General features: G+C 37.5%; 1 protein-coding gene across 28 annotated transcripts in view; it reads left to right on the forward strand.

Annotated features, from left to right (window-relative positions):
* Positions 1 to 17251, forward strand: part of SLMAP (sarcolemma associated protein) — an 88275-nt gene that overhangs the window by 33882 nt on the left and 37142 nt on the right. For 8 of the 28 annotated variants that reach the window (XM_049826190.1, XM_049826187.1, XM_049826199.1 and 5 more), the window contains exons 2-11: positions 1655 to 1802; positions 7545 to 7617; positions 9053 to 9089; positions 10618 to 10680; positions 12166 to 12261; positions 12569 to 12640; positions 13490 to 13630; positions 15287 to 15424; positions 16695 to 16863; positions 16949 to 16999. In XM_049826190.1, the coding sequence (XP_049682147.1) occupies positions 1655 to 1802; positions 7545 to 7617; positions 9053 to 9089; positions 10618 to 10680; positions 12166 to 12261; positions 12569 to 12640; positions 13490 to 13630; positions 15287 to 15424; positions 16695 to 16863; positions 16949 to 16999 (988 nt within the window). Of the gene's footprint in view, positions 1 to 1654; positions 1809 to 7544; positions 7618 to 9052; positions 9090 to 10617; positions 10681 to 12165; positions 12262 to 12568; positions 12641 to 13489; positions 13631 to 15286; positions 15425 to 16694; positions 16864 to 16948; positions 17000 to 17251 lie in introns of all 28 variants that reach the window. The other 20 variants (XM_049826188.1, XM_049826186.1, XM_049826191.1 and 17 more) reach the window with 4 other exon arrangements.

Genomic DNA, 17251 nt, shown 5'->3' on the forward strand with positions numbered 1-17251 from the left:
GGTTCAGTACTTTCAGATTAGTAAATTAACAAGCTAATTAATTTGGCTTTTAAACTTACCTGTTATAAAAGCTGTATTATATACTATTATATTATTATATATTAATATGTACTATTTCATAATATATGAAGTATTATGTAGAGTAGGGTGGGTCTGATTGTTAGTGCAGTGAATGCAGCCATGATTTCTTGATCTGTCCATAATTTGTGTTTACCTTCATCTTTATGAACATATGACTGATTATTACCTTCTTTTTCTTCAGATTAAGATCAAAGTCATATCTGTTGGGGGCGGGGGGGATCTTTCATGTGCTGCTTTTCGTTCTGTCATTACATACACGTAGCTGAGTGTTCCTGTGCTGGCATTTCCCTTGGTTACTGTATTGAGTCCCATCTTCTGGACACAGTGGCATTTAAGCTCTCAAATTAGGGGCACTGCTTTGTGCTACTCAGGATGAGCATGTAAGGTATCATTTGGTTGGTGTTGTTTTCCAGTATGAGATATGAAGAGTCCTAGTGCTGGTCTCTCGCTCAATTTAAACCCCACCTTTTCCCTTGACACTGTGATTTTGAGCTATGTATCACTTTTTTTTGAGGGCTGTGGTAATAGAGGCAAATACAAGCATGGAAAACTTTTCATGGAATCCTGAAAAAAATCGTCAATTGCTTTTATAGGAAAAACATGGGAATACGTTCATTTCTCTGAAGGCAACATCTCTCCCCCAGCCTTATGATTGCTTTGGTACTTGATGAGATTCCTTATGAGTGCAGGAAGCCAGGGATTTCTACCATCCCATCAGGTTCCTGTAATAACTATTGTCATCCTGAACTACTGCAAGTGACTCACTTCAGTAGTTACACCTGGCTGGTTAGTAACATTCCAGTCCCCTCTTTCATGCTGTCTGCTGATCAGGTCTTAGCCAGTGACTGGTCTTCTGCCAGGTGACTCACTTGTAACCTCTTCTCAGATGCAGCAGTTTTGACTAGAAGTCTTGTGTCATAAGCAGTTTCAGATTTAGTACATTGCTATTAAAATTTAATTAACTCTACAAATGGATATTTACAAAGGTGCTTGATGATGCAGCAATCTTGAGATTAACTTAATGGTGTGAACTAGTATTGCTGAGAGGTAAAAGTGTTCTAATTTTTTTTTCCTTAGTTTCACCATGGTCTTCTATTACAGTTCCTGAATTCTGCCAAAGCTTTTCCTTGTGCCCTTAGTGCTAGTCTTTGCTATGTCGTGTTTCTCTCATGGAACAGTGGTACCTTAAATGTATGAGCAGTTAGAATTTTTGTGTTGACCAACATAAATATAAATTCTTACATATGTGTGGCAAAAGGTGTTGTTGCTAACAATGTCTTATCCTTTCCATGCAGGCAGTAGGTTAAGTACAGTTTATAGCAATTATTTGCATAGTGTATGTGCTAGAATTCAATCAAATGTTAAACAACTAAAAATCAAATACAGATACTTCTTGATAATGTGAAAGTGTTGCATCCCGAGAAGAGTGTTTTGAGTTTGATACATTTGTCCTCTTCTACACTGGGAGGCCAAGCTATATTTAATAGCAAAAATTTTGCTGGAGCTTATGTTTCATCACACTTGTGTTGTTTTTTCCAGAAACTTTACTATTCTTTTTGTTTGTTTTTTACAGTTCTATCTTCAAGACACTAAAAGTAGTAATGGTACCTTTATTAATAGTCAGAGACTGAGTAGAGGATCTGAGGAAAGCCCACCATGTGAAATTATGTCAGGTGACATCATCCAGTTTGGTGTAGATGTGACGGAGAACACGCGGAAAGGTAAGGGTATGGATCATTTTTTTTTTTTAAAGTATATTTATTTAGAACATCTTATTACAATCTGATCTTTAAGAGTAAATTGTATTTCTGTTGTAAGAAAATAGTTTTTCTGGGTTTTTTGTTTATCTCTTTCCTCCTTTGTGCTGGCAGTGAGTCTTGTGGCCGCATGGTGAAGTGGATCAAGAAACTGATCTGCTGAAAACATGGAGTATACTCTACTACCTGCCCCCTCCCTCTCCCCCCAGCTAGATTTTAACTGGGTTGCTTCCACAGCCCGTCTTGTTCTGTGGCTGTATGGGTGCTAGTGCATGTTGTGGAAGTGTAGATCCAGAAAAGGAGGTTCAACTGCGACCACATGTTTAGCTCACTTAAATTGACTTAGAGCAATTTTAAAAGTTCAGCATGGGCATGTGTGTGTAGTGCTCTGTTGGGGTGTTTTGTGGGTTTTTTTATTGTTTTATTTTTGTAATGACCTTTCTTTCAAGCCTATGAACCCTAAAGTTTCAGCTAATAATGTGGCAGAAGTATGAAACTGCATTTCTTGATAAAGTACTCAGCATAAGTTTGAAACAGGCTAATTTAATTCCTGTCAAGATACCTACTTTTTACTTCTGTGACTGCTACTAATTTTGATTTCTGCAGGTACTTTAAAATGAGGATAGAAAAAAGTTGCTGGCTGAAAAATGAGGTGATGGGATTTTTGTTTGGTTTGGTTTTCTTGCTGTCTTCTTCCCAGTATGCATGCTCAGGAGGTCTTGTATTATGGTAATAGCTATGTATCTGTGTTAAAAAAATGCAGCCTCAGTCTCTTTTCTTTTGCATTTATGTACAGTGTTTCGGGAGCCGTTTCTTTCTCTTTCTGAAGACTGGTCTTGTATGTGAATTATTAGATTGTAATCAATATTGTCAAGGCTTTTTAAAGTTACCTATGGGTCTGTTACTTTCTGTAAGCATTGAACTTTTGGCCATGTTCTGAAGAATCCTAGTCTGGTAACAGGCAGATTTGGCAATAAAATGGCAGAACTGCCATCACTGCTCTTCTACTTTACTGCTTTTCTGAACAAGACTTTCACAGAGCTCATGCTTAAAGAGGGGTATATTAGAAAAGAGTGAAATGAAAGAATAATACTAAATTTAAATGCTGATGGTAATGTTCTTTAAAAAGAAACAAACAAAAATCCCCAAACAAACAAACACCCCCTGCCCCCAAACCAAACCTCCCCAAACCAAACCAACGAACTCATAGTACAACAGTAGAATTTTTAAAGGGCATTAAGTGAACAAAACAAAAAGATGAAGCCTGCTCCATCTGATGCTCACGAATTCTATCTGTCTTAAGCCAGGTAGGTTATAGTACTCAAAGTCTGAAGTATCAGGGGAAGGTTAATGAATACATCTTTAAAGAAAACATTGTTAAGCAATGGTGGTGGTGAAGTTGTCATGGAGAGCTTCTGGAGCTATAGTGTTTTTGAGTGATTCATTGTAGTGAAGGTCACATCACATTGTTTCACTTTTCTCAAAAATGATGTTAGAAAGATTTAACTCCTGGATGTTTAGTTGGAATTGTCTGGAAGTTACTTGAAATGTTACTTCATGTGAAGTGATTGCAAATATTTATGAATACTAGCAGTATACATGGAATAAATCAAAGGAATAGATTGCATCTAATGAACCTGGAACTATTCATTTGGCGAGATGCTGTCCTTGCTAAAAGAAGCTGAATTTCTTCATGTGTGTTTAGACCTAAAACAATTTTTATTTTAAGATTTAGTTGGAAGAAAAATTGAGTTCACTTGGATTTTATCAGCAATTACTTGCAATTGGTTTATGTGAAAGTTTGTGGAAAGTTCACTGTAAGCAGATTCTTGTCAGGAACTCTTGCCAGTAGTAGCTGTTCCCAATGGTTTTATGTTAGTTTTACAAAACACGATCCCAGAGACCTGGCATTTGTGTAATGAGTGATCAGGTTGTGCAGCCTTCCTTTTCTTATTCTCTAGCTTTGAACATAGGAGCTGTACTCAGGTTACTTAGGAATGTGTTGAGCTAGCTAATGTGGAAGAGCATACAAGTTTGCATTCTTCCATCTCTGTGCTCCCCAAGCAATGAATGAAGATTGTATTATCATGCTGGGGCATGAAATAGCTGCATCATGGTTGAAGTGTTTACCCATGAATGTAGTTGGAATGCGTACAAACACTTTTTTTTTCTCACCAGTTCATTTCAGTAGTCTTAGATGTTACTGTTAACCTTATCTAGTAATGAAACAGACGTGAAAGTAGTTTTTAAAGTAGTGATTCCCTTTAAAACCATTTTGCATTCTGTATTGACATAGTGCCTTACTTGCACAGGACACTTCAGTGTTTTGGTCTGTGTAATTATAAGGTAATGACGGGATAGGCTGAGTTTACTTGCCTGTGTGAATTCTGAATTGTGTAAATATTGCTAGAATACATCTATTTCTGTTTTATTGTTCAGGCTGCGTCTTAGTCATTTCCTTGCAAATATGATCTGGATTTGGTTCATTAAGAGTGGCGTGTTCCGTATGTGATTTTTCAGGATATCTTACACGAGCACCGATTCCTCCGCGTTCTGCTGCGGAGCTGAAGTCATTGACAGGCCCCAGAGAAATGTTTCCAGCCCTCCCGCTTCCTTATTTGTCCACTTGTGATTTTACTAACAAGAACACAGGCCTGCTCATTTCCCTCTCCTTAATGCCGTACTTATCTATTAATCATCTCACTGTGCTTTTCTCTGCGTTAGTGTGGTTCATGTTCATTTCGTCCTCCCTAAATTTCCCAGTCGGGGCCAGACCGTTCCAAGAGTTGACTGGCGGTGACTTCCCGGTTTGGAAGGGAGCAGCAGGCTTTCAAGTAGGGTCAAATAATACCAGATGACTTAGTTCAAATACAGCTTATGCACTTCTTCTCCTAGTCAAGTTTGGACTCGTACATCTCCTCTCTGGCGCGGTGTTTGAAAAAGGCTGGGCGGGAGGAGGGAACCCCGTGCCTGCTGCTTGTCGAAGGGCAACGAGGGAGGCCGTTCCTTAGGGCGCTCGTGATTGTCGAGCCACGGCCACTGGTATCGCAGCGGCAAGTGAAAACAGAAATGAGAGCATCGGCTGCCAGCGGTCCCTCTAGGAAGCCAAAACTCGGAGGCAGACAAGAATTACCGCTTTCTTCCCCTTCCTGTGCTCCTTCGCAGCACGAACGCCTCGGCTGGGTTCAGGGCGAGCCCGGGCGGCTTTTCGGGGTTGCGCGGTGACAGTTACGCGCGCCGGGACGACGCAGCGCGGCGGTGGCCGAGGGTCGGCAGCAGGGTTCCTCGAGGGCTCTGCCCGCCGTTATGCGCCGCGGCTGAGGGGCCGGGGCCGCCGGGGGCCCCCGGCCGGTAGCGCGGGCGGCGGCCGCCCCGGGGCGCCCCCTGGCGCTGCCGGCCGGGCTGTGCCCGCGCGCCGCCGCCGGGCCCGAGCGGGGCCGGGCCGGTGGCGGCGGCGCCGGCCGCGCGCGGGGATCCCCGTGGCCGGCAGGTGGGTGCGCGGCGAGTCGGGCGGGACGTGGGGAGGGCAGGGGGGGAGGGCAGGGGGGGAGGGCAGGGAGGGAGGGAGGGAGGGAGGGAGGAGCGTCTTCGGCTCGGAGGAGAACTTTCTCGATCCCGTTGGGCAGCCAGGGGCTGCTTTTGGTGCTCGTTGGGTTTTTTTTAATTCCCCAAAAGGAATAACGTGGGCTTGGATTCAAACAATTGCCGCTATCCTGTCCGGTCAGCGCCAGAATAATGTTTTATATGTTGCTTTGCCTTTCCCTTAGGCTTTCTCGTTATTCTTCCAGTCGTGATGAACTGATAGCTAAAGGACAGAGCGTGGGTTTGGTTGGGTTTTGTGGTTTGGTTTGGGGTTTGTTTTTTGTTGTGTTTTTTTTTTTTTTTAAATTATTTTTATTTTATGAACCTCTCAAAATGCTCGGAACCTTCTCGCAGCCACTGTCTATTTGCGACCCTCTGCTAAATCCCCTTAATCCCTTAATTTTTATACAAATAAAGCCCCTGCAGCTTTTAGGAGACATTTTTTTCAGTCTGAGTGTTGATAGAAAAACTTCAGAATTATGTAATCTCACAGCAGACCAACCTGATGTATGACCCAAAGGTAAAGTTGTGTGTTGGTCTTTAATTACAGATACCCTAACATGTTCTTCTTGAAATCACTAATTTCCTTTTTATGCCTTAAAGGAAAGATTCTTCATTATGAAAGCTGTGTGTTACATGCTACAGCTAATATTGCTAATGTATTTTTTTTAATGTTTTTGCAAGAACAGATTTGTGAATCCTGGGGACCCAACTCTAAAGCAAAAAAAAGACTCCCGTTTTGAGAATGAGGTCCTGGCTGTTCTTCCTTGGTATATAAATTTAATAGTCTACCAGGACAGCTTGAAAAAACAAGGTGCTGTAGCCAAGAGGATACTTCTCCAAAGCATTAGCTTTTAGCACTGAAAAAAGGTTAACGACTCCTCTGTTTAGTTGGATCGCTTCTCCTGTATTTTTAGATTCTATTGAGGTAGCTTCCTCAAAGACCTGTCTCGTTTCCCTGGAGCACTACTGGTGTCCTAAAACACCCATTGCCCTTTTTTTTCCAAAGCCAGATTAACTGTTTTGCTGATATTAATAACCATGAAAGTAGAGCAGCTATTTGTCTTTGTATGTTGGTGGGTGCTTTAGGTATAGTGGTAGATGATAGGTGACCATATACTTATTTGTATTTAGCTTGCAGTAGTAGTTTGGGAACATACATCTGTCTTTCTTTCCATGTGACTGGAAAGAATTTTTACTTCCCAATTCATAGAACCATACAAGAAAAAAAAAAAACACAAACCACCAAACCAGGCATAATTTGACTGTTTGCAGTGTCATTGGAAATAGTAACTTTTTGAGGAAACATTGTGAAGGGAGGTTGAGCTTGATGTCAGAATCAAATATTGCATTTCTTCCTCTGACTACTTGGGATCTGTCTTGAGTTCAGACATCCTGAATTTAGTCCTGGAGAAGCAAGCTTTCTCCTTCTGAAATGAGAGGCCACTTGTCTAGGGCTGTGCATTAGATGTGTACATACTACCAGAATAGCAAAATAGAGATGTATTGTCTTGAATGATGCTGCTCATAGCGTTCAAGAGGATGTACTTCTCAGTGGTTCCTATACTCTTCCTCTGCATTCCCATTTTGTTCCTTGTGTTTGTAAATAACAATCACTTGACAAGTTCAGATGTTGAAGTGAGTGTCTCGTGACACAAATTGGATGTGATACTTTTTAAGTATCTGCATATGCTCATAGGAATCTTGTCAAAAAAGGCAGCTCATTGTTTTGTTTATACTTATGCATTCCTATTACCTAGCACAGGTAAGGTGCATTCCTTTTCCCTCATTTTATGATCAAAACATACAGTTAACTTTTTTAACTTGCTGCAGTAAAGACAACTTGCAAGTAATGCTGCACATGGAAGAATTGGAACTGGAGCTGCTTCACAGTCAGGACTAAGTACATATTAGAAACTTGAAGATGTTATGCTAAAGTTTCCTGTCCCCAGAGGAGGCGCGAAAAGGCAGACGCAGGCACTAGTGCTTGAAGGCATTCATGCCTCTTCTCGTTTGCCTGCTTCAGTTTCTTACGACAGTTCGCTTGGTTACTGTAACGTTAACTATTGAACTTATAATTAAGTAGTAATGAATCATGATGACTTAGTATTTGTTTCTTTTCAGTTACCCATGGATGTATAGTCTCCACAATCAAACTGTTTCTTCCAGATGGAATGGAAGCTCGATTGCGATCAGAGTAAGAATAAGTATCTGTTCATGTGTAGCAAAATTAAACTACTGTATGATGAGGATTTGATGGACGTTATGTTTAAAATCAGCGTAGGAACAGTTTACTTTCCTGTGATTGTGCAAAGAAAGTAACTTTGAGAGAGAGCATGGTTCTTTTGCAGGCATTATGAAAAAGAAATCTCATTTGCTTGTCACTTTCAGAATTTAAGACAACTATGAAAGAATAAATAAGTTCTATGAAAGAATAAAAAAGTTCTTACCAAGTAGGGCTTTTCTGACTGGCTGTGGTTTAGTGTACTGGAATGGGTATTATAAAGAGAAGAATATAGGAAAAAAGAAGGGAAGTGAGCAAATTCTCCTTCCCTCTTTTTTTTAACTTTGGGATTATTATTTTTGCTCCTTTAAATGCACATAGACTCTACTAAAGTCAAGTTAATGGTGTCTCTGTGTGTACACATAACACTGTTTATATTCAGATAAGTAATACAGTAATGTGTCCTTGTGGTCCACTTATTTGGTGTCACAATGCAAGAAAGCTTTGCCTGGCATATTGGGGGGGGGGGGGGGGGGGGGGGGGAAGAGGGTGTCATAAAAAATGTTGGATGGGACAACGTTTGGAAACTCAGATGAATATTGAGAGGAATGTTGTATAAACGCATACACACATATATTGTGTATATGCGCGGATTTTGGAGAAAATTTCAAAGAGAAATAGAAACAAAAAATTTAAACATTTTGTTTGCAGTAACTGAGTGCCAATCACAAATGACATAATTTTAATCATCTTTCATTCTCAGCAATTGTCTGGTTTTGATTGCTTATTTAAGTATTCTTTTACCATTAGTATCCAGAAATATTTGCATGAAGCTTTAGGGTGTCTTTGCTTCTGGGAGGATAAGTCAAAACAAATTATTATGGGAATTTTCCCATGTGATGCATTTCCTAGTAAGAAATACTAGAAATGTATGGTGTTAAATTTTAAGTTCTGATGAAAATGTGCAAGTATAATATTTGCTCTAGTGAAATGTACAAAATTCTGTAAGCTACCAAATATTATTTTACTCAGTTCGTTGGATTTGTAAATGACAGTAGTATATGTACTGTCTTTTCATATCTATTGTTTTGTGCATGTAAATTGGTTTAAATCTTAATAAATCAAATTTAAGAGTCAAATATTATGTAACTACTGAAATAAAAGTTGGTAAAGAGAGTTTTTAGAATAGACCTTGGATTTATAATTTGAAAATACTTCTGTAACTTTGCAAACATTGCTTAGCATAGTATTAACTGGTTTTGCACTTTTGTGTATTAACTCTTCATTTTTATCTGAAGAATAAACTTAAAAATACAAAGAATCTTGATTAAATGCACAGTACTAGGCGTCTTCTGGGTTTTTTAACTGCTATTCTGCACCTGTGTTCACTTTTTAAATTTTTTTTTAGTGTTATCCATGCTCCATTACCAAGTCCTGTTGATAAGGTAATTAAGTAATTTGCTGTTTTCTGCCTTATTTAGCCAGACTTGTTATAAAGACTTGTTTTCTGATTTGTTATAAAGATGAAGTGGTGAAGTCCAGTTACATTTAGATATATTTTCCACTGCCTGTTTTTACCTAGTTTAATATTTAGAAATTTCAGACAACTTTAGAAAATTTAGGGAAAAAAGAAAGGTAAAACAAGAGGTCATTTCATGTGACAAAGCAGAGAAGGTAACGCAGTATTGTGGTGTATATTTTAAGGTAGCTTGACTTGTTACAGTATGGTACCTGAAACATAGCTTTGGAAAAAACCCCCCACCAAACCATTGGCATTAAGATGGTTAAATTTCCAGGTACAGGTTGACTGACTAACAGGTCTTGGGTACTGCATAATTTGATACTTGATCTGTTCTGTGGGACCCACGAATAGCTCATGATTTGGTGTTTGGATGAGGTCTGTTGTCCCTGTGTTGTCTTTTTTTTAATAGAGGAGAAGCTGCACTGCACAGGCTATAAAGTGCTCTGGCATGTTCCGGAGGAAGACTGAGACCAGACCTCTCTGGTTCTGCTTCTATAGCCAGAGTTGCTCACTGCAGAGTCATGGAGTCAGTAATGTCTAGTGTAATTTTTAAACTCAATTTTGATAATGTGGCAGACCTGTAGAAAGCTGTTAATAGATACACCCTTGAGACAAGCTATCAGGAATTGATTGTCTCTCTAGCCTCTGAAAAGAAGGATTAACTTAAATAGGTTTGAATCAGAGTTTTAAACACGAAGGACAAACTTTCAAGAAACTAAGGAAATTTATTTGTGAAGTCAGCAGCCCAAGGAGTTCATAGACTTTTCATTTAAGTTGAGGTTTCAAAACAGCATATGTAGCTTGAATCCAGGGCAAGCCCCTCTGAGGAGGGACTTGCAGGTATAACTGTGTGAAAAACAGCTTCAAATTTATGTCAGTGTAGGAGGAGCCTACAAGAGCTAGTAAATAAATAACAACCCCCTTCTTCCCCCCCAAGTGCAGAACAGTTTCAGTTATGATTAAAGATAATATAGTTGTTCCCGAAATCTGAAATAGATACTTATCAAGTAGAATTATGATGATGATGGTTAGTAAATCAACAGGAAATGAAATGTGTGTGTGATGATGACATTGAATTGGAATATGAAAGACTTCACTTTGAGTTCTGGAAGCCCCCAATTTTCTGTTTGTCCTTGTGTTTCACCTTTGTGCACGTTGTTTCTTTTTTGTCAGTTCAATCTCAACTGAAACAAAAGCCTTAAACTCTTTGGCGTGTTGGCGGTTCAAGAACTTGTAAAGACGTTAACACAGTGGAGTCTCAGTCCAGAGTCTGGAAGTTCTGTGATAAAACATAGAATAAATAGTAGCAGAACAACAAATGATTGAAAATGCCATTATTAGATAATCTTAAACTTACCTTAATGACTAGATTTAAATTATGAATTTTGTATTATTTGAGTTTAATGAAAAATTGCAAACCATTTTGATTCTTAAATTCTCTTATTTTTCAGGTTGCTGCTAACACTCCCAGTATGTATTCTCAGGAATTGTTTCAGCTTTCACAGTATCTACAGGTAGGCTTTCTCTTGACAGCATTTGGTTTGGCTAAATATTTAATCTTTGTTTAAAACACAAATCCTGTGCTCTGTATGTCTTTGTTTGGCTTGCATTTTGTAAACAAAACTGCATTTTGTTTGGCTTGCATTTAACTTTTCTGTAGTGAAATAATGTAAAATGTGTTTAATTAGACATAGTATAGTTCTGTGTAAACTTTTAGGGTTTTGCATGAGCAGTATAAACTGAGGGGTTTTTGTAGAAGAAACACAAAAGCTCCCTGCTTTATAGAAGGCTCCCTGAATGCTATATACCTGCTTTTCCTGGCCTTTCTCCTTTTGTACCTCACTGTCCCTAACTTTGTTTTGCTTACAATATTTTTGTCATCATCCGTTACTGTGGATTTACTGTGTGTGTGTATAAAAGTTTTGGTAGAACAAAAGAAAGGCAAAACAAGAGGTCATTTCATGTCTCGGGAACTAGTTTGTTTCTGTAAATATGATTTCTTAGTGTGAATATTTTTGTGTCTGTATCTGTTGGAAAGTACAAAGGAGGGGATAGTGCTGGCAGCTCTTCCTCATTGGCATCATCAGCCTTTCTGTGCCTGCTCCTGTGTCAGTTTTAATAGGTGTGTTTTTTTCCCAAGATGTCATGTCACAGAAAGGTTAGACTGCACAATGGCAACACATTAAAGTGTGTGCTAATATATATATATATATATATATAAAAATATAAAAACAAACTCTTTAGAAAGGTTCATAAAATCAGCTTTCTGGAAAAGATAACGAAAATATTCTTACTGGTAAATTCTACCTAGGTTTAATTTACATATAGTTCTATTGATTTGTTTTGCCTGGTTTTGTTTTGTAATGGTAATTTTTATTCGCATCAATCATGAGGCTTTTGAGACAGATACGAACTTTATATATATTTACTGACATAGCAGGAGCAGCTCAGGCAGATGCTCTTTCTTGGGAGGCCAAATACATACTCGCTCAGCAATCTGTTCACTCTCTGTATCCTGGAATTGTTAACGAAGATGCTCTTCTATCTTACTGTCGTAAACCAAAAATCAAACAAAAATAGTAGTTCTTGCTTGGCATTTTTCTTTTGTGACCTGATTTGAGGATGAACAGCTCATTGCATGGGAGCTGCCAAGCTGCCTTTTGGTGTTTACAGTTTTGTTACTCAAATCACTGAGAAAAGTCGAAGTGTTTTTAAGTCTTGGAAAGAATAACTTGTTACGATGTGCACTCAGCATGTGCAACATATGCATGAAAAATGAAGGTTTTCAGGAACCTGAGGTTATAGTATAACATTTTCTAATTAAAGGATACAAATAGATGCGTGGATGGGTAAAATGGGGTGGGCTTACTGTAGTTTGAACTTGACAACTTTTGCTACTCACACTTCCTTTTTTTTCTTGTATTTTGGTATGTCTTCTATTGCTTCTGTTTTTCTGAGTTGTTCTAGCTGAACTGACTGGTGCTCTGCTCTCTTCATAGGAAGCCTTACATCGGGAACAAATGTTGGAACAGAAGCTGGCAACCCTTCAGCGACTACTTGCTGTCACGCAAGAGGCTTCAGATACTAGTTGGCAGGTATCTGCAGGCATCCTTTTCCTTTATGGACTGAAATACGCAGTAGCATATAAATTTTAGCTATTAATTTACAAACAATGGCGAAGAAAGCAGCAGAAGGAATAAAAAGCTTATGGTGGTTTTCTTAAATTATGGTTGTTTTCTTAAACTGTGTAAAAGATACTGTTTAATAAATTTAGTGATTATGTGTCAGTTTGAAATAACTTAGTACTAAGTACTCCAACAAAATTAAAGTCTTTAAAGCAGAACTCTCCTGGAACTACATAAAGCACATGTTAATATGAAGGTAATACTTCTTTTCTGTTAGGCTTTAATAGATGAAGACAGGCTGCTATCAAGATTAGAGGTTATGGGAAATCAATTACAGGCATGTTCAAAGGTAAGTAGTTCACTTAAAGTTGAATGCTAGGAATGCTGAAAGATAGCGTTTCTAAAGTGTTTTGAAATTGGCTAGTTAGGAAAGCAGTTGGAACATAAACTTTCCAAAATAAGCCTGTGCAATTTTGATAATCTGAATAGCATGAAAACTGTAGATCTGTTCTGTATTTCATGGGATCACTTTAAATCTAGATAAATGGCTGTTCTTCATTTTTTTTCAGCCCAAACTGATTTCTTTTGTATATGCATATAAACATGTATGTAGTGAAATGGAATTTCTGTCATTGGTGAGAACCATCCTGTCCTTTTCCTATGGATGTTTCTTTCCAAATAGGGATTTGAAAAAAAGACATTATCAATGTGCTGTCTGATACTCAGAGACAGAGTAACAAGTATGCCCTGCTTTGATTGTTGTTGAGGCCACCTATGTCTGCCTTAAACTTTTATTTTTATTTTTACTTCCTCTCAATTACCTACATGATAAGAACTTTTTTGCAGGTCCTGTTTGAGGTCTTTCAGATGGGACCTTGTAGGTTTCTGGTTTGTCAGATTGTAGGTCTGTTAGGCTTAACATTGTCTTAGCACGGTCCAAAAAGCATCCATAGTTTTCCTATAATCAAAGCTGATCACTGAACATGTGCTGCCATACATACACTTCAAAAAAATAACTGGTTTACACCCAGTCACGTCAAGAATCTTTGATCACTGATTTGTCTGTAATATTTTCCCATCTACCAGAAATTGCTAAACCTTTTGGAATAGAACGGGTCTTATCACAATCTAATATATTTAATGAGCAAAATACTGATTTGTATTCTATCTTTGTATCTGAATTATCTTATATGTACAGAATCAAACAGAAGACAGTATACGAAAAGAGCTTATAGCATTACAAGAAGACAAACACAACTATGAGACAACAGCCAAAGAGTCCCTGAGGCGGGTCCTTCAGGAGAAAATTGAAGTGGTCAGAAAACTGTCTGAAGTGGAGGTATTGAAGTTTCATGTCTGTTCTGGAGAAATAGTTATAACTGCTGCTACATAGATCCCTGTTTTGTTGCCTGTAATATGCCACCATTTGTTGTATTGTGGCACTTGCAGTATATTAAGTAGTAGTGTTTATTTTTCCTATTGGACAATACTTAGATTGTTAAAAAAGTTCATGAGAAATTATTCTTTAAACTCTTCCTTTTTCTGCCAGATTTCAAAATTTGTGAAGCTGTCTGGCAGAACTTGGCATGTGTGGGAAATACATGAGGAGAAAATGATGTACATGCATTAGAAAAAATGCTGTTAGACCTTGTTTAAACTGTAAAATTTATGGAAATGTAAGCTTAGCCACTCAGACGAATGACACTTAAGAATGAGCTTTTAAGATTACGAAGTGTTGGACACTTTCTTCAAATAAGATTTCTGCCCCTATAATATCTCTCATTACTGTCTTCCTTTATTTTCTCTTTCCATTATCGTTATTTGCTATGCTCCCTTAGGTCAAGAAATATCATAAGATTTAATTTTAAGTGCACAAAGTCTCTACCGTCTTCATGCTTTTTAGAGAATGCAACGCACATAGTGTTGTAAATAAATAAACTTAAGAGATTTCAGCTAAATATACGTTTTTAGATTGTAATAGTTCTTGACAGGTTTATTAATGGTTGGAGTTTTATGTTTACTTCTAGCTTTCTTCTCCTTTCTAATCCTGTACAAAGAGAAGAATCTTCTGACCTATTTATTCTACTTGTTCCTCTTTACTCTTGGGGGAGAAATACGAATTTAACTTTAGTGAGAGATTTGCCTGAGTGCTTCCTGCCACATAGTTTTTTCTCCATACAGAAGAATCATTGGTTCATGGTTGAAAGTTGTCCTTCAGTTATTATTATATAATGTAGTTTTGAATGTCCTTTTGTTTAAAGGTGTTTTGATCTGTTTTGGTGGTGGAGAACTAAGTCAGAGCTTGTTACCAAAAAAAAAATAATAATCGCGTGACTGAAGAAAGAAATCTTGAGCTATGAGGGGGAAACTCTATACACCATTTAGTTGTGCTGCTATCACCAGCTGATGCACACTTCTGGAGCGTTTCTTGCCTCCTAAAGACCCAGCTGCCTCTTGAGTAAGGCAATCTTAGTTTAGATGCCTTTCCATATTATGGAGTACAGAAAAAAGATTTAGAATGCTTCTTTGGAGCCATTTGGCTTTTATAATGTGTTAAGTTCTCTTTTGCTGGGTGAAAGGTATGGTGAAATCTATTGATTACATTGAATTACAAAATATTATGAAACTTCCACAGTTTAGCATAAAACAGAAGAGAATTGGGGGAGATGGATCACACATTTCAGTTCTTTATTCCTATCAGTCACAGTTAATTATATAACCCACTGTGGGTTTTTTGGTTTGGGGTTTTTTACACATGCATGAAGCAAATATATTTTCTCATAATCTGTTCTTTAAGTAGAACATTACAAAGGTTTGTATAGATAGCATTTTTGCCAGGACTTGATCTGTTTGTTTAGCTTTAATGTTTAGGAACAAAGCAGTTAAATATGATTAGTTAAATATAGTCTCTGGAAAAAAAAGATCTACTTCAGTGTTTGGTAGATTATTAATCTCTTTTTTTTTTAATTTATCGCATAATAATTCTATCTTACAGCGGAGTTTAAGTAATACAGAAGATGAATGTACTCACCTGAAAGAAATGAATGAGCGGACTCAGGAAGAATTAAGAGAATTAGCTAATAAGTACAATGGAGCTGTAAATGAAATTAAAGATCTTTCTGACAAGCTAAAGGTAATGACAGAACTTCATCTGACTCAATACTTTAATCCATGGAACAAGTAAATACAATTTAATTTCTAATGTAGCAATCAAATAAAGGTTAAGAAACTTTTAAACAACAGGTTAATGAAAGAAAGATGCATATTATCTTTTACATATTCTTTTGGTTTACATTTAATGTGCTTGAAACTGTCATCAGTTAAGAAAATTGCTAAGCAATTTCCCTTCTTACTAATTTTGCAAGTTACAATATTTTAGGAACTGCAATTTATTTTAGTATAAAATTATGTATGATATAAAACTTTATATTCAGCTGCTTTTATATAGACAAATAACTTTCAACCTAAACATCTTACAGTTAATGGGAATGAAAACTAGAATTAGAAATAAATTTGCATTTCATGTTGCTTCTTTGTGCAGTTACAAACATAACTAGCCTACCACATAGTAATAATATGGCTCAGCTGTCAGGGGAAGAACTATGCTATCAGGTTTGTTATTAAACTAAATGTCTAAGTATATTAATATTTAAAGATCCTTTATGCTGGAGAACAAAATAATCACAGTATAATAAAGCCTATTCCCAAGGAGTCTCCAGTTTAGATAAGCAGATGAGGTGGAGGAGGAAGGTAGTAGTGTTCCCTTGGTAGACCTGAGACAGTTGTTGCATTTGTCTTGGATAGATACTGGAATTTGAACTTGGGTTCTTCCAGTCCTAGTTTAGCACCTCAGACAGATTTTTCTTTCCAAATTAAAAGGTTAAACTGCTGGTCTTAAGGCAGTTGGTTTCCCAATTATGAGTTAATCACTGATGATGATGAGTATACACAGAGGGATCAAAATTTAAATTTACTATCTAGCTTTGAGGGAGGAGAGTCTTTGAAACTTATTATCATGAAATCCAGCAAGGAAAAAGATGTGGCTTTCGATCAAGTTGGTCTGTGCAATGTACATTCAGTTCAGAAGGACTTTCGTGTTTTGATTGATTTGAGATGCTGGGAGACTTTGGGTGTTTCATAGTTCTTGTGGCCCTGGTACTATTCCTTCCTCAGATAAAAAGTTAGTTAAGATATTTTCAGATTCTTTCTCTCTGTTACTGTGTTTGAAATGAAATTTATAGAAAAATAACAGTAGAAAAATTTTGCGTTGTTTCCATTTTCTTTATCTGACTAGCAAAGACAGTTACTTATGTACATTTAGTTATACAAAAACGAAGGAAATCTGTTCCTTTACATGTTAATTTTGATTTGTTTGGGGATTTTTTAAAATCTTTTTTGAGCAGGTAGCAGAAGGAAGACAAGAAGAAATCCAACAGAAAGGACTGGCTGAGAAAAAGGAATTGCAGCATAAAATAGATGAAATGGAAGAGAGAGAGCAAGAGCTTCAAGCAAAAATAGAAGCTTTGCAGGCTGATAATGACTTCACCAATGAGCGGCTAACTGCTTTACAAGGTTAGTTACTAGCGGGGAAGCAACTTTGATTATTTGTTTTTCTTTTAATCTGTGAAATATCTTTTTCTTGGACTTCTGTTTACAGTACGGTTAGAACATCTTCAAGAGAAAACTCTTAAAGAACACAACAGCTTAGGTAGGTGTGATCAGTTTCTTGTTTCAAGCTGGTTTGCAGATTTTCTGTTCAATTATTTTCATTGTAATAATCTTGTAGCCTAGGTGTCTGGCAAAAGAATAATGTTTTACAGTTATCGCAGTCGTGCAGTCTTGGTATCATTTGTTAACATTGAAAGACATGTGGCCACAACAGAATGCCAGTAGAGGGCACTGCTGTTGTGAGTGTTCAGGCTTCTGGTTCATTGCTCAATTTAGAGCTCTGTTTGCACCT

This window comes from Accipiter gentilis, chromosome 23 (assembly GCF_929443795.1).
Source record: "Accipiter gentilis chromosome 23, bAccGen1.1, whole genome shotgun sequence".
NCBI lineage: Eukaryota > Metazoa > Chordata > Aves > Accipitriformes > Accipitridae > Astur > Astur gentilis.